The sequence below is a fragment of the Chaetodon auriga genome, chromosome 5 (assembly GCF_051107435.1).
Source record: "Chaetodon auriga isolate fChaAug3 chromosome 5, fChaAug3.hap1, whole genome shotgun sequence".
Lineage (NCBI taxonomy): Eukaryota > Metazoa > Chordata > Actinopteri > Chaetodontiformes > Chaetodontidae > Chaetodon > Chaetodon auriga.
Genome location: NC_135078.1, coordinates 26155160 through 26177824, shown reverse-complemented (window position 1 = coordinate 26177824; position 22665 = coordinate 26155160). Strand labels below are relative to the sequence as shown.

The 22665-nt window shown below is 41.3% G+C and overlaps 2 protein-coding genes across 3 annotated transcripts; one reads left to right on the top strand and one right to left on the bottom strand.

Annotated features, from left to right (window-relative positions):
• Positions 1–36: 36 nt before the first annotated feature.
• ankdd1b (ankyrin repeat and death domain containing 1B) lies at positions 37–5636 on the top strand. The gene is made up of 15 exons (XM_076731937.1): positions 37–211; positions 635–735; positions 884–982; positions 1088–1186; positions 2431–2535; positions 2636–2739; positions 2905–3001; positions 3515–3613; positions 3695–3793; positions 3976–4074; positions 4198–4296; positions 4441–4536; positions 4892–5093; positions 5249–5380; positions 5500–5636. Exons 1-15 carry the CDS (start codon positions 37–39, stop codon positions 5553–5555), a joined length of 1662 nt encoding a protein of 553 aa, XP_076588052.1. The 3' UTR covers positions 5556–5636.
• A 74-nt stretch (positions 5637–5710) lies between these two features.
• poc5 (POC5 centriolar protein homolog (Chlamydomonas)) lies at positions 5711–15068 on the bottom strand. 2 transcript variants are annotated; one of them, XM_076731935.1, is made up of 13 exons: positions 14977–15068; positions 14119–14202; positions 13311–13464; positions 12530–12619; positions 12207–12406; positions 10818–10994; positions 10431–10535; positions 9405–9584; positions 8816–8999; positions 7401–7531; positions 6952–7035; positions 6402–6572; positions 5711–6308 (listed from the first exon to the last, which is right to left on the bottom strand). In XM_076731935.1, exons 2-13 carry the CDS (start codon positions 14200–14202, stop codon positions 6174–6176), a joined length of 1695 nt encoding a protein of 564 aa, XP_076588050.1. In that variant the 5' UTR covers positions 14977–15068; the 3' UTR covers positions 5711–6173. The 2 variants fall into 2 exon arrangements, with proteins under 2 accessions (XP_076588050.1, XP_076588051.1); XM_076731936.1 differs by lacking the exon at positions 10431–10535 and having other exon boundaries at positions 14977–15037.
• Positions 15069–22665: the final 7597 nt, after the last annotated feature.

Genomic DNA, 22665 nt, shown 5'->3' with positions numbered 1-22665 from the left:
TTAGTTACACAAAGAGGTCATTTGAAGAGCTTCCCAATGGAGAGAAAAGCTGTGGCTATGAGGGCGATGCTGAAGAAGCATTGTCCTACGAAGGAAGATTTGGACCCTCGAAAGTGGATGAGACAGGAGACGGTGAGGGGATTTGCTGACTTCATAATGAACAAGCACTCGGACAAAGATACAGACAACAGCTTTGACAACAACGAGATGTGTGAGTATGCAAGAACAAGTGAAATGAGACAACATGCAGAATAAATGAATGTGGCTTTACGGAGAATTAAATTGTAGAACATTATGGAGCTTAAAGGATCTCCTGTTCAGAGCTGAGCCTGTGAGTTTAAAGTGTTAAAGCTAGAGTTAATTATTATCTATTCATTGTGGTGTACAGACCGTATACCTGTAGAAAGAAACACACTATATTTGCACAAGGCTGAAACCTAAAACCAATACGACTCTCTTTACCTTCCAGCATGCTCCTGTAGAGGTTTTGACTCATTGTAAATGCTTCACACATCATCTAGTTGTATATTAAGCCGAGTACATGCTTTCATGCATATTAAATATTATAGTATATATATATATCCATATGTAAATCCAACCCTGCGTTGTAAAATCCTTCCTTTCTGCTGTGCAGTGCTTGACACAGAGAAGCAGTTTATGGAAGCAGCTAAGAGAAATGATGTGGAGACCATGAAGATTTTAGGAAAAAGGCTGAACGCCAATGCGAGGAATGTGGTAGGTCTAAGCAGAGAAACCTTTATTGGCATCTCAGTATACTGCATTGTATAATATCCCTCACACAGACACAAAGGCAGGCAATTTCTGGGATTTTGTAAAAATCTATATTAAATGGATAAGATACTGATTCTGTTGTTTGCCTCAGCATGATAGGACTGCCCTCCACTTTGCAGTAGCTGGGAAAAATAAGGAAGCTGTGCAGCTTCTTCTACAGCGCAGGGTCAGGGTGGACCAAAAGGACAAGGTGACACGGTTTGAAATGCCATCTGAAAACCTGAGCCACACATAACAGCTTGTGTAATATTATAAAGTAATCACAACTCTCCATTTTGTGTTCTGTGCCTGACAGTACGGTGTGGCACCCATTCATTTGGCTGCCTGGTTTGGCAGTTTGGAGATCCTGAAGTTATTAGTGCAGGCTGGGGCCGAACAGAAGGTTGAGAACGAGGTAAAGAAGCAGGAAGTTTTGTTCTACTGTTTCTCAATAACACACAAAAATACCCACAAATTGGGACATGGGTCTTTTTTTCTTTGGCAATATTTATATTCAAAAAAAACATTTAATCTATAACTGAGACGTGTTGATTAATTCTGACTATCATCTCAGCTCATCAGGATCATCTCAGAATAAACCTCAGATGTATGATGTGGGGGGCCAAAGAGTAGGATTTCTGTCTTGTCCTGATATAACTGAAGGAAATCATGAGCCAAACAGTCAGCATCTTGGAGACAGTTTTTGTTGAGTTGTTGAGTCGAGTTACATCAGCCTCATTTGGGGGATTGAAAGGGAGTTAGATCAGAGTATCATATGTGTATCAGTGAAAAGAGATGTTATGAGTTTGGATGATTCTTCCCGGTGGGAGCGTGCAAAGACAGTAAAGAAGTGGCCCTAAAACTGAACCTTGTGGAACACCACATAAAGTATTTGCAGATGAGCTGGCATTGGAAACAGCGAAACCTCCGTTTTACATCTAAGAATGGAACCAATCAATGGCAGACTCAGACATGCAGACCCTTCTCGTAAAGCAGTCGAGGAGAATGGTGTGGTCAACATTGTCAAAAGCTGCACTGAGAGCTAGAAGACTTAAAACAGAGAATTTACCAGCATCCACATCACAGAAGAGCTCATTTGTCACTCATAGAAGAATGATCACAGAGCTATAACTGGAATTTCTCAAAAGCATTGTTCTGGTTTAAAAGGGCCTTTATCTGATTAAAGGAAACTGTTTCTAAAACTTCAGATGGAAAGAAAGCTTCGAAATTGGCCTAAAATGATTTGAAGTAGCCAAGTCATGAACTGGCCCCTTAAGGAGTGTTTTAAAATAAGATGGGAGTGTACCTGTGGCTAGAGGACTCATCAGTATGCTAGGAACTGCTTCAAAATGTTTTAGGAGCTTTGTTGGTATTATATCAAGCTGACAGCTGGTGGGCCTCATGCCTGCAAGTATGCGTCCAAGCAGGGGTAAAGAGACTGGGCGGAAATTATTAAAAGCAGGAGGGTCCTCCATAGTGCTTGTATGTGCATACAGAACATAAATGTCTGTCTTTGTGAGGTATGTTGGTGCAAAATCCCTTGCTTTGTATTAAGATGCTGTATAAATGAACTGTTCTTTGACAATAACAGGTAAGTTCACACTGCTTAATTAAAACAAAAATGTTTTCTACTTTTTAATTTGCTTTTTTCCATACCAGGAAGGACTGAACATCATGCACTGTGCTGCCATCAACAACCACACAGATATTATAGAGTATATTGTTGATGACCTGCAGATGAAGGAACTGGACAAAGAAGACCAGGTATCTACTTTACATGAATTTGCCATAAATTAAATCATTTAAGACTATCAAGGTACATGCAGTAAATGTGGTTGTTTGTACTCCAATTCTCCTTCTTCAGTCAGGAAACCGGGCATTTGCATTGGCGGCAGAGCATGGGTGTGTTGATACATTAGAATTGCTGATGGGCCCGTACAATATGGCCACCATGAAGCCTAACAAGGTGTGTGTGGACTTGTTTATGTGTTTGTGGTTTGTTTGCATCTATTTACAGTCGATGGTTATTTATGCTCACGTGTCCGAGTGCACATTTGCGTGTCACACCTGCAGGAAAGCTCAAAGTCAAACACTCTTTGATGCGAGTTGTTTCCTCCCTCCCTTCTGCCAGAGAGGAGACACGCCCCTGCACTTTGCTGCCAGGAACGACCATTTGGACGCCGTCCAACTGCTGCTGCAGAGCTTTGATACTCGGAATGAAGTCAATATGGTAGACGATCAGTGTAAACATCCTCTCTATGGTTTGTGACTGTGTGTTCAGTGGCTAATCCACTGCTGGATGGTGCCTCCACTTTGGTTACTACCACTGGTACTACTATACAACAAGGTAAACTGAGTTCTGACCTGAACTTCAGCTCTGACTGGTAAATTATGCTTAATAAAATTTACTTGGTCCCTCTTCTTCTCTCAGTTCTTCTAACGGGGATCAGAGCTTTATGATGGATATTATCTGAATTATGATTGCAGCCATTACCTGCTATTAAATAATTAGAAATGTTGAGAAGATTCCCAAGAAAAATCAGCACAAGCCAGTGTCAAATATTTGTTTTGGCTATTGTTGGTTGACTTGTGAATTCTAGTTGGTTCCAGGCCTGAAAGCATTGTTGTTTTTTGTGAGCTTAGTTATTTTAAATCGCCACCTACCTGAGAAGACTTTTTATTTTCTTCTGTAATGGTTATCAAGCACCACTACAACATTTTTGCTGGATCTTGTGTGTTGCAGGATGGTGAGACAGCTCTGTACCAAGCTGCAGAGAATGGTCAGGAGGGATGTGTACTGGTCCTGCTGGAGGCTGGCTGTGACCCTGACATCCTCACAACGGTACAACACGGTTGTTAATAAAAATATTTCACTGTGATTAAAGACCTACAACCAAATCTTCCTCTCTTGCATCTCTTGTAGGCCAAATGCAGTGCTCTCCATCCAGTTTCACAAAGAGGAGACACATCTCTTGTCCAGCTCCTCTTAGAGTACAAAGCCAATACAGACTTTAGGAATCAAGTAAGCAAACGCAAGCTAGGTGGCAGTAGTACACTCTTTCAGGAAAGTTTTCTGGTAACACAGATCACACACACATCAGCTGTGCTGCAGACACTCTGCATTGTAATTTTACATATTTCCTCTTAAAGCTAACAGCTCATTTTTTAGGCTCTTGTTGTCTAACAGGATATTCTTGCTTTCAGCACCTAGAGGCTCCTCTCCACCTGGCAGTGAAGAACAGTCATATCCCTGTGATCCATTCTCTACTGAAGGCTGGCTGCGACATTAATGTCACAGATAAGGTATGATCTCCCTACCAACACAGGAAAAAATAAGATGCTAGCCAAACTATATACAAGAAAATAAATAAATAGAGAAAATGTTTGCTGTGTTGTATTGTCCTGTCCTTTGCCACAAACTGCTAGAGGTCCCAGACTGCTATGCATCATGCAGCAGAGCTGGCCAAAATAGAGGTGGTGGAGATGCTTCTTAAAGCCGGGTTAGATCTGACACTCCAGGATAAGGTATGAATTCTCACAAACACAATTTGTGAGAGCTAGCATAGTGTAGTTGCCACAAGTTATTTCATGCCAGCAGCATGATACATAATTCTAAACCTGATACTTTTTAATTAGAGTATTTTGTTGTGTGTGTTGGATTTGGAGCAGCAGGGTAAGACGGCTCTGGGTGTGGCAGTCAGAGCAGATGAGGTGATTATTGTGGACATGATCATCAAAGCAGAAAGATACTGCGCCTGGAGGACGGTGAGAGATAATGAAATGATATGTGTAACTTTTACTGTTTTAATGCGTGTGCTATAATCCGAAATCAATAACTACATTCATCACATATGATTCATTTCCTAACGTCACAATCTAGATTACTTGAATCCCCTCTAATGCTATTAAAGCATCCACGATAAAATATGACTCACAACCCAGAAACATTTGACAGCCAATTTACCACCAATTTAATTATGAATTTCAAAATATTCAACTCAGACACTGATATTGCTAATCATGTGTGAGTGCCTTTCCAATAATCCCTTCCCATGCCCCTCTGCTCTCTGAGGCTTGTGGCCTTTATCAATCTGCTGACATGATTTAATTGCCCTTTCAGGCCAACCCCGAGCTTAATGAGAGCGTTCACAGCGAGTATCCGCTAACATTTAAGCTCGACCACCGCTCTGAGACCAAGCAGCTCCGTTTGATGGCCTGGCGCCTGGCGTACGAGCTCCTGAAAGCAGGAGACTGGAAAAGACTGGCCAAACACTGGGGCTTCACTCAGGCTCAAGTGTTGGCCATCGAGGAGCAGTGGATAGGTGACACAACTCACACTGACTGACTTCACTGTTTCAAACAGACTGGCTATTTCATTTTTCTGTTTTATCTTCAAATGCACAGAGGCAATGTTTGGTTATTTTTACTAGTTGAATTGTTTTCGTGACTCTACAGTGCAGTGCATGTTTGTCCACAGGTCAGCACAGCTATAAAGAGCATGGGAACAGGATGCTGCTGATCTGGCTCCATGGGGAGGAGTTGGCTCAGAAGAGCACCGCTAAAGAACTTTACCAGGGCCTCATCCTGACAGGGAACAGGAAAGCTGCAGGTACATTCAGTTGAGATTTTTTCAAAGAAAATATACTGAGAAATTTAGAAACATGTAGCTGTGCTGCCCGGGGATGTGTGCCAAACTTTTAATACAGAAAATGTTAATTTGTCTTACAGATAAGATCCGAATGGAGGCAGAGAGTTCCAGCAGTAAGAGCTGCAGCATTTCATGAGAATGAACACTGCAACTGACTGACAAAACAACTCCACATTTATATTATTGTCAACTACTCATCTGTACTGGAACTTAGCAGTAAAATAATTTATTTAAAAACAAAATGCCTGAGATCATTAATATATGGCTTTGGTTTAGTAAACTAAACAACTTACTGGTAAACAACAACTGCTGGACGGTCAATCCTCAATTGAAAACATCAATAACAAAAATACTTGTGATTTTACACATTTCAATACAGTCTCATCTGTGCATAATTTAAAGTTCAACTTTTTGATAGAAATAAATGTCCATTTTGCAATTCTCAGCTCTGTCCAGCTGGTAATAATTACAAAACATTGACATCTGCTGTTCTAAACACCTGTGCCTATGCAGTATTTTCCTGAGGAAAATGCTACTGCTCAGAAAATGCCTTTCACATTCATGAATGGAAGCTGAAAAATCTAATGTTGACTTCAAATGTAGACCGCAAGGGCAAATTCATTTCAAGATACTTCAACAAAATGGACTTGACGCTAATGCCAAGCTAACTATTTCTGTGATTGTTGCATAGGATGCATTAAAATTAAAATCTAGACTAGATGAGAAACACTTTCTGTGAGACACGTGTGCATGGTCAGTCAACTACTTTGATGGAGTGTACGTGGCACGTGCTGGTGTGTGTTCGGGAGGAGCTTCTACCTCCGGTGGAGCTCTGACCCTGTTGGGAGGAGCGAGGAAACTTAGCAGCTGTGGCCTGACCGACGGTGAGCTGAAAGAATGAGAAAAACAAAAGGAAATGTTATTTTTCAGCTTCACGTGACTAAAGGGAGACATGGAATAAGTGATGCCCACTGTTCCATACCTGTGTAATGGGATGATGACGTTCGACTATCACAGAGCTCATGGGTGGAGCCACACCCATCACCTGCAGGTTGCTGCGTGCAGTCTTACTGACGTCAGGACGTGCAGTGATGCGAGCTGTTACTGTCTTTGAGGGTTTTTGTTGACTGGCTGTGACGACACGACCACTGACCTGAAACAACAAACAACACTGCTTCATGTATGCATGTGACTATTTTAGCAGACACAAGATCCAGGAAGAGCACCAACACTGCAGCTGGTGGAGTAAAAATGAACAAATGCAGCAACATTGTTTCTCCATACTTGTCTGGAGAATCTGAGAAACTCAAGACCATCCTTCCATAAGCATGACCTGGATGGCTACGAACCTTTACAGACAATGTAGCAGAGACTTCATTTTCACTAAACCATTCGTCTAGTTGGTCAGAATGTGATAACTAGTTATTTGATGATATAATTATCTTAATAGTTACACATAGCTGTTATGAAGGCCCCTTGTACCAGCGTCAATGATCATTATGCCTAATGCTAACCAGTTTGTGGGAACTTACAGCGCCCCCAAGTGGAAGTGAGCTGTGTGCCAGTGTAGTGGGAGGGAGTACTTCTGCCCTGGACATAGGGGCTCCAGAGCCCCCCTGAGGAAAACAGAAGCAGGAACATGAGTGGGATTTGGAGGAAGTAAGCCGTAGTGCAGCAAACACAAACAGACAGAAGGAATTTAAATTTAACACTGCTGTACGAGTACTTGGGTTTAGTGGCATCTACATGAGAACAGCTGAGTGCAAAGACAGAGTTTGCCACGACATAAGGTACCAACAAACAAAAATTCTGAATTAAAAGAAAATGAATTATGAATTTCAATTGTGTGATATTATTTATATGATAGACTGATGAATTGAATGATCTAATGAGACATTTGAGAGGAAATCAAACTATGGCACAGAAGAACTGTGGTGTTTAGATAAATATGTGTTTTCAAGAGCAATTGTCAGTGTCTCACCATATCCTCCACTTCGCCATAAGAAGGAGCCGGACGGTCAAAATGGACTGGGCTGAACCGTGTGGACGAGATGGGATATGGTTGAAGTTGAGCCATTGTAGAGCCAGACTCATCCTGGGGAGGCAGAATATCTACAGAGAGAGAAAATAAGGAATTGTTTCAGATACTGGCACAGTCACCAGCTTTAAAGCTGAATACTGGACTGCAGTTTCTTTCTTATCATGTGATTATGAAACCTGGATGACAAAAGCCAACCCATTTCCATTTGGTTAAACAATTTCACTTTTTAGCTCTCAATACTACTGATGTAAAATTGGAAATGCACGTCTCTTGCTTGTTTGAGCATGTGTTAATGGTACAGTTTCTAACCTGAATATGTAACAGAGAAGCCAGTGCTGACCACGCCCCTGCTTTAGCAAATCAAAAAGGTGTCTGATCATTAAATATGTATAACTCCTCCGATTAAAAGGCACTAAATGACAGTGAACTGGGTGGGACTCTCTGGGACAGTCCTTCAGAGGTTCAAGTCATACCTCTGTGTCAGAAAGTTCTTTCCTCCATTGGTAACTGTGTGTCTGAGCAGATGGCCATGACCTGGGGGGTTCCACAAGGGTCCATCTTGGGACCTCTCCTGTTTAACCTCTATATGCTTCTTTTACGCCAAATCATACAAAATAATAAAGTAGCCTGCTACAATTATAACATGCAAATCTCTATTTCCATTACACCAGATGACTATGGACCTGTTGGATCTCTGTAAGTGTAACCAACAAATCAGTGACTGGATGAAGCAAAATTTTCTCCAATCGAAATAAGCCCGAGTTAATTGTCCACAGAAAGAAAGACAGAATGTCCGCTCTCACCTTTACTCCACGTCTCTCATATGTCTATCGTATCAAAGAGTTAGCAGCATTTTGTTACGCACAGATCTGGAATGACCTCCCAGTTGGCTTAAGACAAGCCTTGACTCTGATCATTTATAAGCCAAAGCTAAAAACTTTCCTATTCCACACTGTCTACCCTGTAGGACTTAACCCACAATGATAACATACTACTAAATAACACTAATTACATAGTTAAAAAAAGGGGTTATTGAACTTTTTCAGTCAGTCATTCAGTGCCACGTTAAGGTAATAACCTGTGCAAAGTACCCCTCAGTCAGCACTTAGTACATCCACTGACTCATCGCTCCATTAGATGAGGCAGTGAATGACTTTAAGAAAAGTCTTCGTCCACTCCACTCCACTCCACTGCCCTCTCTTGTAGAAATAGTGTTTGTATCTTTTCTGTTTTGATAGCTGCGTTAATCAATACAGAACAGAGGCAAGGCTAACCTTCATGGTTTGATAATATAGAGCAGGGCTCTATTTCTGTAGGTTTAATGTGCTAGTTTGTGTGGTCATTCTGTTACAGACCATGCTGCTCATGAACTGGAGGTTGCTCTGGTCGTCCCTCTGTGTTGTGAAACATGCCGAGAGCCTCCATGTTGAGAGCGCACACGCCCCTCATAAAGGCTTTCTTCATAGATTCTTCGTAACGCTCTCGCTCTAGTCGTAGTCTCTGAATCTCTGCCTGGGCCTTCTCTATCGCCTCACAGTGCTGCAGAGACAGGCGGCAGAGCACAGAAGGAATCAGTCAATTATCAGTTTATATAATACAGACAACAACACATGACGTGGTTCATTTTCTTAGGCCTTTGTCTTCCACCTTTGATATACATCTGCAACACCATCAATGACACAGTTTTCCCTAACTAAATGTTCAAATCATATGTATTTATAACAATTCACTAAAGAGACCTTTGAGCATGTTCAGTATCTATGTAAGAAACTAATAAATCATGGTGACCAGTGATACTTTGGGACTGCTCCACAGGACTCAGCTCTGCAAATGTACAATGTGTCTTACTGACTACAGAGTGATGTGGATCCTGTGGTAAAAGTCAAGCATGAATTCACCATACACACGCTGTTTTATATGCAGGTCTTTCACCTGCTTATTTACCTCTGCCAGCTTGGCCTCATACTCTGTAGACAGGCGGGTGCAGACCTCTTCAGCCTTTGCACGGCAAGCCCGCTCCACCTTGACCTTCCAGTGCTTCTGGACCAGAGAGTGCCAGCCTAACCACACCTTCTTCTTTAGCTGCAAATTGTAGTGCTGCTGTGCTACTTGAGCAGCATAAGCCTGGCAGGGAACCACAAGACCATGAAAATATTTCAAAGGAAATAATTACACCCATAATTCATTCTTGTGCAGGTGCAGTACATTTTCTGTCATGGTGCACTTTGTGTCAGGGTCTAGACAAAAAGAGTCAGTCATCCACTACATTTTCCATCTGAAAGAAATGGCACAAACAGCTATTTTGTAAACATAAAAATTGATATTTTATGCACTTTTTACTTTGATATGCAGTATGTCATGTATGGACATTTTGTGAGAGGAGATATTTGAGTAAAAATGTGGCATGTGGTTTAACAGTGTGCAGTGACATACTGATGTAAGGGTCAGTAACTCAGAGAGTAACTGCAGAGACTGATCATCTGCATAAAACATTAAACTGTAATCTAGCAACGTTAAGGTACATTCACTGCAATTTTAAATCCACTTCTCAAACAACAGACATATATGAAAATGAAAATATAGAAAAAATAAATTACACTGTGATTGAAAAGTGAAAAAACCATGATTTTAAGATGCAGAGATATTACATGTGAAGCTCGTGTGATGTTCATTTGATCTTCTTGTCCAACGCACACACACTTTTTTTCTTTTTTTTTTTAAATCAAGTCCATCATTATATACTTTTTTTTATGTTTTATCCTCTCTTTGGTATCATGTTCATGCAGAGTAGCAGTGGGATTTGCTGATGCTATGTGAAGGACGTGTAGACATGCTCTTCCTATAACATTTGTCAGAAGGGTTTTTTCTTTCCAGTCTATACAAACGCCCATGAAGACAACTGTCCAAACGGCAAATACCACCAGAAATAGGTTTTCGACCTGTGGGAAATGCCACCTGTTATCAGTTTACCTCTTCTTTGGCCTCAGTGTGCTGGAGTCTCCAGTGGGTGAAAGTTCTCATTTTTTCAAGCTTTACTTTTTGTCTGTCCAACACTTGGCTCAGGTTCACTATCACCTGAGTGAGGACACATCACACAATAAGCTCGTCAGTCTAAAAGGCAGAAAAAAGTGTTCCTCTCTCTTTTTTTCCAGGTGTTAAATGTTACATGCTGTAAGTGTGAGTAAAAGATGGAGTTAATGGGGCTGATAGTATAGACATGGATTAAGCCCACCCAGTCCTACACTAAAACTTTACAATAAATGACTGTAAATTAAACCTCAGTCTGGTGCTTAATCCATATCCAACCAACCAGCACATTATGTACTGGAGAAAGCAAATACACACACGTGTAGTCACCTCATCTTTTCTCTGGTTGGAAGTCTCGTAGGTGTGCAGCAGCCCCTTCAGACTCTCAAGCTCTGACTTCAAGCCAGCTGTCTGGACTGCATACCTCTCCCTCTCTTTCTTCATCTCCAGCTTGTGCTGTTCCTTCAACGCCAGCTTCCACTTCCTGAGCTCAGTCAGTACATTTGACTAATTAGGAAACAGAGGGTGGGACAGTCACAGTGTGTTCGTTACGCTACTTCAGTAAATATGGAGATATTTTCAGTTGTTTTTAATTGAGATAAACAGGTGCAACAGAGGTTTTGTCACTAATAGCGATTGCAAAACATAGAACCAGAACTCTCTAATGCAGAAGTATAGGCTTCCAAAGGGCTTAAATTGTTAAACAGTGACCTCAGTTAAATTTCTACAGAGTCTACATAACCAACACTTGTTAATGTGTTGGTTATGTAGATGTGAACAATGTTGGCTTATCTGGAAGGTAAAACACAGATTTGGTTCCTACAACAAAAGTCAAAAGAAGTGAAGGAGTCTCAACACCCTCCTCCACAATTCATGGTTCTTCATTGCCTTTTTCCTAGGTCAAATTCTTTAATCAGCACAGCTTAGCTGGCGATTGGTTGTCATCTGGCCTCCATGAATGAGCTGTACAATATCAGAGGAAAAGGGCAGGAAGGACACCCACACCCAGGCACTCACCTCCTCCAAAATCAGAGACACAATTAAAAGGTCACTGGTGCCATGAAGAGTAGAGCAGTCATCATATTCAATAAGCCCTCCTGAGATTCCAACACTTTACATTCCCTTTATAATCTCTGACCTCTTCCTCACCATTGCCTTTGAACAGTGCATTGGCTTTCAGTAATTCTTGAATTTTTAAATCTCAAGTCTAACTCTGTTATTGCATGAATGTGTGAAATGTCAATAAAAACCTACTGTGCAGATTTAAGCTGCTCGCACATGTACAGTGTTCATTTTTTATAATTACATATGATCTGAAATGTGCAGCATCAGTGACATAAACATCAAGTAAAAGGTAGTTCTTCTAGAACATTCATACAGCCTTTACACTTCAAAGGCTCAGTTAATGCTCTTTTGACTTAGTGCCACAGTACTTACTTCTGATTAAAATACAAATAAACAATTCAGTGTTATCTTTTCAATTTATCAAGAATAAACCTGCTATCTTGGGCCTATTTCACAGTAAAAACTGCTAAACTAAAAACACAACACTGCTATGATATATGTGAGTGTGTGTGTGTGTTATTATTCAGCTACGTCAGAGCCCTATGGATATGCTATGCCATACAACATTATCTACGGTCAGCCCTCAAACTGACAGCAAATAAAAGCCATTAAATTGACTGATTGTTGAAGGACACTACGAGGAAGGAGACTAACCTTCAGGTTGTTGCTCCATGTGTCCAGAATGTTCTCCATCTTGCTTATTTTCTCTTCTGAGATAAACATCTCTGTCACAGCAGACTCACGGGGGTCTGGGGTGTTTGGCCTAGACCTCTCAGACGTCATGAGTAACCTGTCTGACAGAGTGTTTGAGAGCATTGACACCCTGCTAGACGGCCGACCTGCCATCTCCTCCGCTGAAGAAAAACAAAACCGAAACACAGAGTAGACAATGAGACAACACTGCAACAGGATGGTCTCTAGATTTCTAAACTTAGGTGATATTGAGAGAAATTACACGTATTTCGAATTCAATTTACCATGAGAGTCTCTTGAGTGTGTTGGGGGCTCGACAATCAAGGGGGAGGTATGTGATTTTACGGTCCTGCTAGAATGTCTCCCATCTTCAGCTTCAGTGGCAATATTTGAAAGACGACAGGAGAGACAAGAGGAGGAAGTCAGAGGGAGAGGCACAATGGAAAACAGATCAAAAGAGCATGCTGCTAAAATACATTTGACCTGGAATAAGTGAGTAAAATTAAATGTAGAGTCTAAAGTCAGAAAACAAAAGACAGAAAAGGCGATGGCAAGAATGCTGAATAAGATGAGCCGGCTCCTCGTCCAGGAATGCATTTATGTCAATATCTTAATTAAATCCTGCAGGGGGAAGAGAAAGACTGCACTCTAAAGAGCAGTACGGGAAGAGTGCCAGGAGATCATTACCAATCGGCCGTCTGCTTTCTACATCCCTGTGCACTACTCCATGACAGTTAAAGCACCTCCAACGGGAGCTGCAGCTGGAGCTGAGGGGGGAGACTGATGGACTGTTTAAGATGTGGGTATCGTAGGGGAAAGAGATAGGGGGTACAATCTGACAGACTGATATCATATGCATCTTGACTAGACTGGTTTACAAGCTGAAAATATGAGACTGATAAGAACACACTACATTTTTCCATGTTGTGATGCCAAATCCTTTTTGACAGCTGATCATTTGATGGGGGCAGCGTCTGGAAGGGCTCAAGTTGTGTTTCTGTCAGAAAGACTTAGTGAAATGTGTGTGTATGAATGTATCCTGCATACAAGAGGAACCCGAGATACCTGCTGGGTGCTTTGAGTGTGTGCCATCTTTTCTGTGAGAAGTCCAACCCTCTGCAGACAGATATGAGGTGCTCAGTCGCTGCATGTGAGCACTGGTGAGCGTCTCGAGCTTAGGGGTGACCACAGCATAGCGGAGAAGCTCCTCATACTCATCCTGTTGATCCATAAACAGCAAAAAACGATCAGTGGCCTCAAGTGTCTGTTCATAACTATTTCAAGAATGTAATGTATTTGACAAGCTGTATCTTATTTTCATAGTCTCTTATTTTTATAACTATTGTTCTGGTAACATTTCAGTCATCGTGAATTTTGAGACACAGGGATGCAAAGACCCTGTTATATACAGCTTAACAATGAGTCATTTAGGGTGGGCAACACAAGCAAATAAATAAATCTAATAAGCTGCCAGTTTAACAATATTAGCCAAATCAGTTAGCGGAAAAACCAATAATGAATGTTAAAGTGACTATTCAGACTGCCTGTTGCAAATTCAATTTGTCATCTCTGGCTTCAACTTCAGTTGGCTTATCATATTTAAAACACAGTAGTTCTACATGAATTTAGTTTTATGATGCAACGGGCAATTCTAATAAACACTGCAGGTGTATTTACCGTTTCAGTTCCAAATATGTGGCTTGGATTAATAGTTGAAACTGGGTGTATGTTTGAAACTTGTTTGTCTGATTGCGTGTGCTGCTTGACTGAACCCCGCACTGAGGATGTGCTGCACAATGTTGCTGTTCCCAGATCTGCGCGATGTGACTAGTGCATGCAAGCACATATATGCATTGTGTTTTTGTATAACCACCTGGAGCTCAGAGGAGACAGAGCTGCCCCGATCAGAGTCCTTGGGCAGAACAGGACTGGTTTGCTCTTCTTCGTCTGAGGACATCTAACCAAAAATACACACAGTTAGACAGGTTTTAATTTAAGGATACACTACAAACAGCATGAGGCAGAAATGCCAGGTCACATGTATGCCTCATATGTAAGTCATATGTTGTAAAACACGGTTAATGCTGAATACTTTACACAGTATATTAACATAAAACGTTTTTCTTTTTAAACCAAAAGGACAAATGTTCATCAAGATTCCATCAAGTAGACTTTTGCATAGGTAGTTTAGTACCAGCTGTAGTTTTTCCATTATAATGTAAGTTAACAACAAGTTACTGTACATACAGGACATGTAGGTCCAGCATACAACACAAGGTTTAGCGGATAAGCTGTTTGAAAGCGGTCACGATCAAGTACACAAACAATATCTGTTCATTTAACGTCAACAAACGTGCAAACTGTAGCTAACCGACGTTAAATAACACCTCAAAACATCTTCGACAAGGCAAATTAGCACTTGTAATGTTAACTTAGCTAACGTTAAACACACCATACATGTTTAAACAGCCTACAAAGGACGGGGGCATATGCTAGTGTAACTTTTCCTGGAAGTTAAGCCCTTTCTGGCAAACACACGATAGTGGAAAGCTAATGTTAACTCACAGACATAAAAACAGACGCACACGTTTCCTTTCTGAAAAACATACAACTATTTGAAGCAAGAACGTTATCGCTCTTACAGTCTGGAGTGTAAACTACAAATATAAAATAAATTACGTACCAACACAGAACATTAATGTGGAGTACCACTGCTTTCGGAAATGTTTACCTGTTTTATGTTTGTACGCAGACTTCCACACTTATCGGTGGTACTTATTCCGTCAGTTGGAAAATGCTTGCTTTGCCGTTTCAAACAGGCTGACTCTTAAACAACGGACTCTGTGATTGGCTACTGTTTCCACTGCACCGAGCTAAGTCGTTTGTGATTGGGTACGGTGTTTCCGGGGTAACAGTAAGCGGAACAACGCGCAGCTCATCAGATATTCTACTCACTGTGATTTATAGGCCAGCTCATGTGCTTTACATTTATACTGACAGCCAGGAGCAGCGCAGTGTAGTCTACTTTCCAGGCTCTAGCACTCAGATTAGGAGGACTTGTAGTTATTATGGTTCTCTCCACTTCATATTCATACACATAAGAATTACTGCTTGAAATATGCGAGATTTACATATCAGTGTACAGCGGCAAATAGTTGGTTTATGGTTTGATTATCCTATGAAATTACAAGGAAGGACGTTTGAAACAAGTCATTTCAGGCTGTTCTTCAGATGGCAGCTGTGTCCATTGAGAGAGCGAACGTGGTTTCCAAACTGTGTTCAGTAGTCTGACAAGCTGCATAAAGATTATCTGATTAAAACTGTCACAAGCGGAAGCTCACCTGTCTAAGGAAGGTGTATGTCCTAGGGGAATACCACCAACCTGTGAACCTCCCTGAGGTCATTTCTCTATTGTTCACTTAGGCAAAAACAATCTGAATTACAGCAATGTCTTAACCCCCCTGACGACCTGGTGCTTAACAGTATTAAGACACATATGTGGGATAGGCCTCACGGCTTGGCAAGCCTGTGCTGGGACAGACTCTAGAGAGAAGAGACATATGGTCCCTCTCAGCCGTGGCAGAGCTGCAAGCAGTACAGTTGGACTGGAGCCTCCTCACCACCTGGCTGATTGCTTAGAGTGCTTCACTGTCCAAAGGTGTCCTGTCAGCACTGCCATAAGATTCGCAGGCTGACTTTGAAAAGGGGCAATGCATGGTGGTGACATCGGCGGCAGGGCAGCAACCTCCCAAAAAACATCCGTTTGACAGCTGAGAGATCGATGATTCACTCTGACACATTACATATCAAATATATATTATCAATAAACACAATGATTACTTAGTGAGCACTTACAAGCAAGGCCTGGCACAGACACCCCTCAGCACACACACTTTTTTATTACATGTTTTGACAGTCGATTCAAGCTGTGAATTTGAACCCGAATTGTGAGGCACAGAGGATAATCCTCGCTGCTCTGTGGGGAATGGAGGTTTCCTGTTGAATGACAGAAAGCCGTTGCTCCCACAGATTACTTTATTTCCATTTCAGAGCAGATGATTCACATGTTTTGAAAGGTTTTGGTGATATTTTCATCACAGTTTATCTTTTCGGGTGATTTTTGCTAACCCATCGTGTTAGTTTCTCTGCTTTTTGCAGCGCTTGTGTATGCTTTGTGGAAGAACCAGCTATTAAGGCATCTGTACTGCATCTGTCCTACTGACAGCACTTTAATGGCACAGTACATAATAGCCAACTGTTCATCTGGTATTGTGCTGTCTTTTCTTCTGTGATATATGATTCTGTTTGTTTTTAATGACTGTCTGTACTATTAATTGCACCCTGTTATTTGCCACATGTTGGATTAAATAAAGTTCCACTAAACTGAATTACTATGTCTCAAGTATATAAAATCCATATTCTCTTAATCAATACAAAGCAATTATGATCACAGGACAGTATCAGCTGTTACACCTGCATTCAAATGAGTGAATAAAATACTGAACTGAATTTAGCTGAATCTATTACACAGACGATAGAGACAGATGTATTTACCCACTATATAATGTCTCCCTTTTGTTGCAGACAAAGGCAATAAGCTACTGTTGATCGTGGTTGGATTAAAGCCAGTATAACTGCCTCAAACCTTTCTTTAGATCCCCTCTGTACATTTCACCTTCCTGTGTGTTGAAATGGGATTCAGCTCACATTCCTCTCTCACAGCCTGTTCAATCTGTTCCAGGACAATAATCACAATCCATTTGACTTTCTTCCCCCTGGTATTTTAGCTCAGGTACGTTAGACTATTCAGGACCTTGCAATGCTAGACAGAACAGAAATTAGGAAATAATGTTCTGCGCTTATACAAGCTGACTTTGTTAAGGAACTTTTTCTTACAGTACTTTTACATTTTTTAAAAAAATGTGTTTTGATTTCAACAAATTCCCCCAAACATATTGTGTCCTGTATGTGTGATTAATCTTTTGCATTCCAATTGTGAAACTAGATCACAAACTTGGTGTAAAATTGTTTCTGCCCTTGATCGATTTTTAGTCAGACGTATTTACAGACAGCCATAACTCCTGCAGACAACAACTAATGTGCCATCATCAATCGTAATGTTATCAACCCATTTTTCTCTCATATGAGACAATGATGACCTCTCACTGAATGCAGTGTTGCCAGAACTCATCTTAGAGTTATTCATAGCTGCCTGCTGTTTTCAAATTAGTTTTCATTACATTTTGATGGACCAGGACTTCCCCCTTGGGCCACTTTAATCCATCATATCTCTCTATCTGTGACACGAGTGTCCTTTTGTTTTGCTTTCAGAATTCTTGTGTACCAAATTTGCCAGCACTTGTAAATACATCACGGCAACATTGTTCACACCCAGATAAGATGGTGTTAGGACTGTTAACAACCAGGTAACAGACAGTGAGGCTGCATGATTTCTGTCATCATTATGTAACATATCCATATAGTATAATAACTGCTGACTCCAGCATACAGTGGTCAGCCGTATGAGTGCAGATGAGCAGCGGAGGCTGAGAAAGAAGATGGAGACTAAATCAGTTAGGCTGAGCTTCTATCTCCACAAGGCAAAAACAATTACCATCAGTGTCCACATCCGTTTGTTATAATCTGGATGACGATAAGCAGCAGACTGTTGTTCCAGTCTACCTCCACCTCTCTAGTCATTTCTTAAGGAAAGCTGGCACTGCAGGCACCACATCCATTTTAGAACTTGGGGCAGGATCAGCACATCACAATTTATACATCTGTATATGTGTATTCAAACACTGCAGGTTCACTGGCGTTGTATTTGTTAGATAAGAACCACAAACCTGTACATTACGTTTTGCATATCATAGTTAAATACACCCTGTGTGTTATATGAATTACATATATGTCTCATACAAAACAGATATATGGTATAATATATTGTTTTGTGTGTGAACAGAGCAGAATGTAGTCAGGGACATACACTCTCTGTGTTAATGTGGGATTCCTATGGGATTCTAGCACGTTCATTTTTCCAGTTTCCTACCATCAATATCATGCTACGTTTACTGAATATGTCATATGAATTCATCAACTTGACAGCTATTCTTCATAGCTACATTCAGTATCCAACCTGCAAGCTCTGGATAATATCAACATGATATTTATTGTATTTTTTTACTGTAATGACAAGACTGAAATTCATGAGCATCTTTTTTGCTTGTGTGCATGTTTGTTTGACAAAGAGAATAGTATAAGCTTTACAAGAAAAGAGAGGGAGGGAAAGTGTTGGCATGCACTTGGACTGTGTGTGTGTGAGGGTCACTCTACTGTCCCGTACATTAAGCTAAGTGCTCCTCAGCTCTCCAGCAGTAGTAAATGGAGTCTTATGGCTTGAGGGGGGTTTGTCTCCCAACTCTGAATCAAAAGCAGAGAGTGTCCCCAGCCCTAGGTCACTGCTTCTGTGAATCATCAAATTCAGAGGATAAAGATAGATGCCTTTCCTTTTGTTTACGTGTGTGTGTACCCTTGCACGCTTTTGTGTTGTGTGTGTCTTTGTGCACACTGTATGCATCATTTACAAGCCTATTCAGCTTCCTTTGTGGTGAATATAATGCAGAACCAGTGTCAAAGCCATATCTCAGTGTTTAAACTCAGTAAGCAAATGCACAACTGGGCTGCAGGATTTGCTACATTTCCTACATGTTAAGCATTTTAACATGGAGCTATTGAGATTTAGCTTTTCTAAAAATGAGAATAAGGAATCAGATGGACAGGCTGTAATACATCAAAGAGCTTGCTGGCAGTCATTTCTGCAGCAGACCAAGTCTCACTGCTAGCGCTGGTATAGTTTGCAGGCTTTAATGATGTGAATACTGAAAGGCTGTATGTCCCTGTGCTTGCATCAGTCCGTCATCTCTTTTTCTCCCCCCTCCCTCACTTTCTCTAGGAACCACTTGCAGGTTTCAGAGGCGTTAGGATCTGACATAGCAGGCACACAGGCAGTCACTGTCTCACACTTCATGTAAAGAGCCTACTTATCTCTGAGAGCCCATGTTAGGTTATGCAATTATTGTAACGGGATTGTATAATCTTTCTGCTGTGTTCGTCAATAATATTACTCCCTCTGTGGTTGTAATTTGTGGGCATAGAAGGAATGAAACTGTTAAAACTGCACCTGAAAATCAAGGATTTTGCTTAGGCTACTTTATGTTGTCAACATAAGATCAGTGGAGTGTAAATGAAAAAGAAAATATTATGCATGAGGAAAAATTTTCTGTAAACATAATAACTAAGACATGAATGTGAAGCACAAGCTGTAAACAGATATACTGACGACTGAAGTAGCTGAGGGTACAGCCTCAGTGCAGGCCGTATTGAGTAAAATCATGAAATCATTTATGAATCTAAATGATGTGAATGTGGCTTTGTGAATTCTGAAGATTACCAGAGGTGATGCACCGGCACTGAATATTGCACATGTACAGGTGAGTCATTATATAAACTAACTCACCTGTGGCCTGGGATGATGTAAAGGTAAAAACCCTCTGCTATTGTACTGTCTGTTCCAGCTAACCTTCTCATCAAGGGTAAGAGTGACAAAGTGAAAACTCTGGCTGTCATCTTGATTCATAGAACCAATGTTACACCCATAACTCTCATTCTGTGTCACAGGTGAGATCTGCCAGCCTGAGTTGCCTCAGACAGCCTGGTCTTGTAGGGCTTTCTGGCACCTCTGTGTTTACCTGCTGGTGATCCAGATTCAGATGTCATGTGTGGCCAACCAGTTGTGAAACGATGTTTATCCTCAGTAGGAACCATTTATCCAGATGTGAACGACATACAGTGTTTGCTCTAGTATGAAACACCAAGTTATTAATGCTAGCTGTGGTTATATTTGTGCCTATACTGTACTTGTATACATTGGTTCTGGCAGTGTGTAAGATTTTAGGTGCCTGGAAAAACGTAATTATTATTATATTTTTTTTTATAACAGCCTTACTGTGCTGTACTGTCTCCTACTGTATGCTTTTCTCCTTAATGTAATCCCCCAAACACGTTTGGATCCGTCACTTTCTTATGTAATGTCCAGTTCGGAGATATGGACGGACTTTATGGACATTTTCTTTCAATTATGCACATAAATTCGCACCTGGATATTTACAAAAGTGGCGAATGGGGACGACGGGTGCGATCATGTCTGTGGCATCAGCAGCACCCAAACCTGGCGCACTCAGACAGCCGAAACGCGCAGGTGTCGGTCAGCACCACGGACAGAGACAGTGGATGAAACGCAGTGTGCGCCTGAGGTCCCACACGGCTCCACTTTTATGAAAGAGGAAGCTGAAAACAGACGAGTGGACGCACAGAAATGGGAAAAAAGACGAATCACTGTGTTAACAGGATTTCAGTCTTAAAGACCAACCTTGCAGCTCACACGTGAAGCTGTCAAAAACTTTTCCGTTCAGCAGCAGTTTTTGACAACTTCTGCCCTCAAGCAGAAGCCCAGGCCTGTTCATCCCGTAAAAAGCATTCTCCTACACTGAAAGAAATGCTCATTGTTCTCGTTCACGCACACAGTGCGTTTCACTCACGGTGAACGGGCGAAAGCACCGACTGTAGCCTGCTTGAATTTAGACCTTTCTTATCCGTTCAGCATCCATGCGTTGCAGTGTTTCACGTCATTCAGCCACCTAACTAGATTGTTCCATCAGACGGAATTACCCGCATCACTCAATGAAGTACAATTATTGATTACACTGGCCCCCTCCCTCTCTCCATCCCTCCCTCTCCCCTATCACCATCTCTCTCTTTCGCTCTCTCCTTTCCTGAAGTGCTGCAGCGAGGGAGGACTGCATCGAAAAAAAAAACCCACTGTCGTGCGCTGGCAATTACCTCTGATCCTTTTCTACAGTAAAAAAAACCCAAAGATTTTTTCTTTCCACAAAGCGAAAGCGGAGTCTGATGCAATGGCTTACTATCAGCTCAGTCCGCTCTCCTTGCCATAAATGACGGTAAGTGATTACTACTTTTTCCCTCAAAACATGCTGACTGTGTAACACTCAGGAGTTGGAAAAATCCAGCATTTTCCATTAAACTGTTTTATAATCAGCTGTGTTTGGACTTACAAGTCATGTTGCTCATTTATTTGCATCTTCTCCAACTAACATTATAGCTGTGAGACAGGGATGCCTTATTATTTATTCATAAGTTTGTGTATCATTTGTTAAAAGTTGTTTTTTTTCCCGTGTAAATATGCCTCCTGCAAAAGTAGAGTAATTGTCGTCATTAAGTGAAAGTAGGCAACAAGCATAAGGGCTGCCTCATAAAACTAGAGATGTAGTGGAGTTTCAGTTCCAATTTCTGTACCTTTATAGTTGCGGGATCGAATGAATTCAGTATCTACGGGTGTAATAAATGCTTCTTTAAATCCTTTCTGTGCATCTTTAACATATCTGATTTGCTTACTTGAACGCTTGTTTGCAACCCTTAAGCGATTGTTGATGATAATCACTGACTGGAGCTCTTAGTTTACCCATCTTCTCATTCACCAGCATGTTTTTCAGTGAAATACTTGTCCTCAGCATGAGCAGACTTTTGGGTTGTTGGCTGCGTACTGTGCATGCTGTAGTGCAATCCAGCCACCTGCCCTGGGGCAGTTAAAGCACTCTGCACTGCCGCCAAAAAGAGGAGAGGATGCGGGAGCAGGCAACTGACTCATCCGTGAATTGCACCTCAAGAGGCAGTGCGCGATTGACAGGCACACAGCCGGTGAACTGGAAATCTGTGGCAAAGTGCTTTGTTTGCAATCTGAAGGCTGCTATGGTAGTCCTGCTGGGTTAACACTAAAGGTGGCCATCAGAGCAGAAGTGTTAGATGAGGTAAAGTGATTGCAGGTTGCAGAATTCATTCCGTTGGTGCACTTCTCATTGAATTGAAGTTGATGTGGGTTGTTTTCTGTCATGGTGAACAAGATTCTCATTGTAATTCAGAAAGCCCCTCATCTGCATTCAAAAACATCTCCATCCCAAGCATTCAATGACCTGTAATTTTGTTAGTTTTACAAAGTTGCAGCATGACACAAGCTGTTTTGTGAGGCAGGCATTCCTCCATTCTATTCCAGTGTTTCACTGTTGAAAAGAAGAAAGGACTCAAAGTGCAAAGTAGGCTTTGCCAGTAACAATGTAGTAGACGTGAGAGCTTCACAAAAAGATTCTGTCGACACATTTTGTTGACAAGCGCAGGCGAATATAGAAAAAGTGAGTGAACAGATGTCTCATTACTTGTGTGGCAAGTTAAACCCAATAGCATATTTTACATTGCATTCAAGAGTCCTCTTGTCATAATGAGAGAGAGAGAGAGAGCATGATTTCATATCTGTAAGGTACTGGTATTTTTTTTTTTTGTCAATTCTTAC

Bases quoted from the DNA above. Each gene is read 5' to 3' on its own strand.
- ankdd1b (XM_076731937.1), top strand. From the start codon at position 37: ATGGAGAGAAAAGCTGTGGCTATGAGGGCGATGCTGAAGAAGCATTGT. The intron at 736-883 runs GTAGGTCTAAGC...TGTTTGCCTCAG, and splicing joins ACGCCAATGCGAGGAATGTG to CATGATAGGACTGCCCTCCA. The intron at 3,002-3,514 runs GTAGACGATCAG...TGTGTGTTGCAG, and splicing joins CTCGGAATGAAGTCAATATG to GATGGTGAGACAGCTCTGTA.
- poc5 (XM_076731935.1), bottom strand. From the start codon at position 14,202: ATGTCCTCAGACGAAGAAGAGCAAACCAGTCCTGTTCTGCCCAAGGAC. The intron at 12,620-13,310 runs GTATCTCGGGTT...TTGCCACTGAAG, and splicing joins ACACTCAAAGCACCCAGCAG to CTGAAGATGGGAGACATTCT. The intron at 6,573-6,951 runs GTAAGTTCCCAC...TTGTTGTTTCAG, and splicing joins CACTTCCACTTGGGGGCGCT to GTCAGTGGTCGTGTCGTCAC.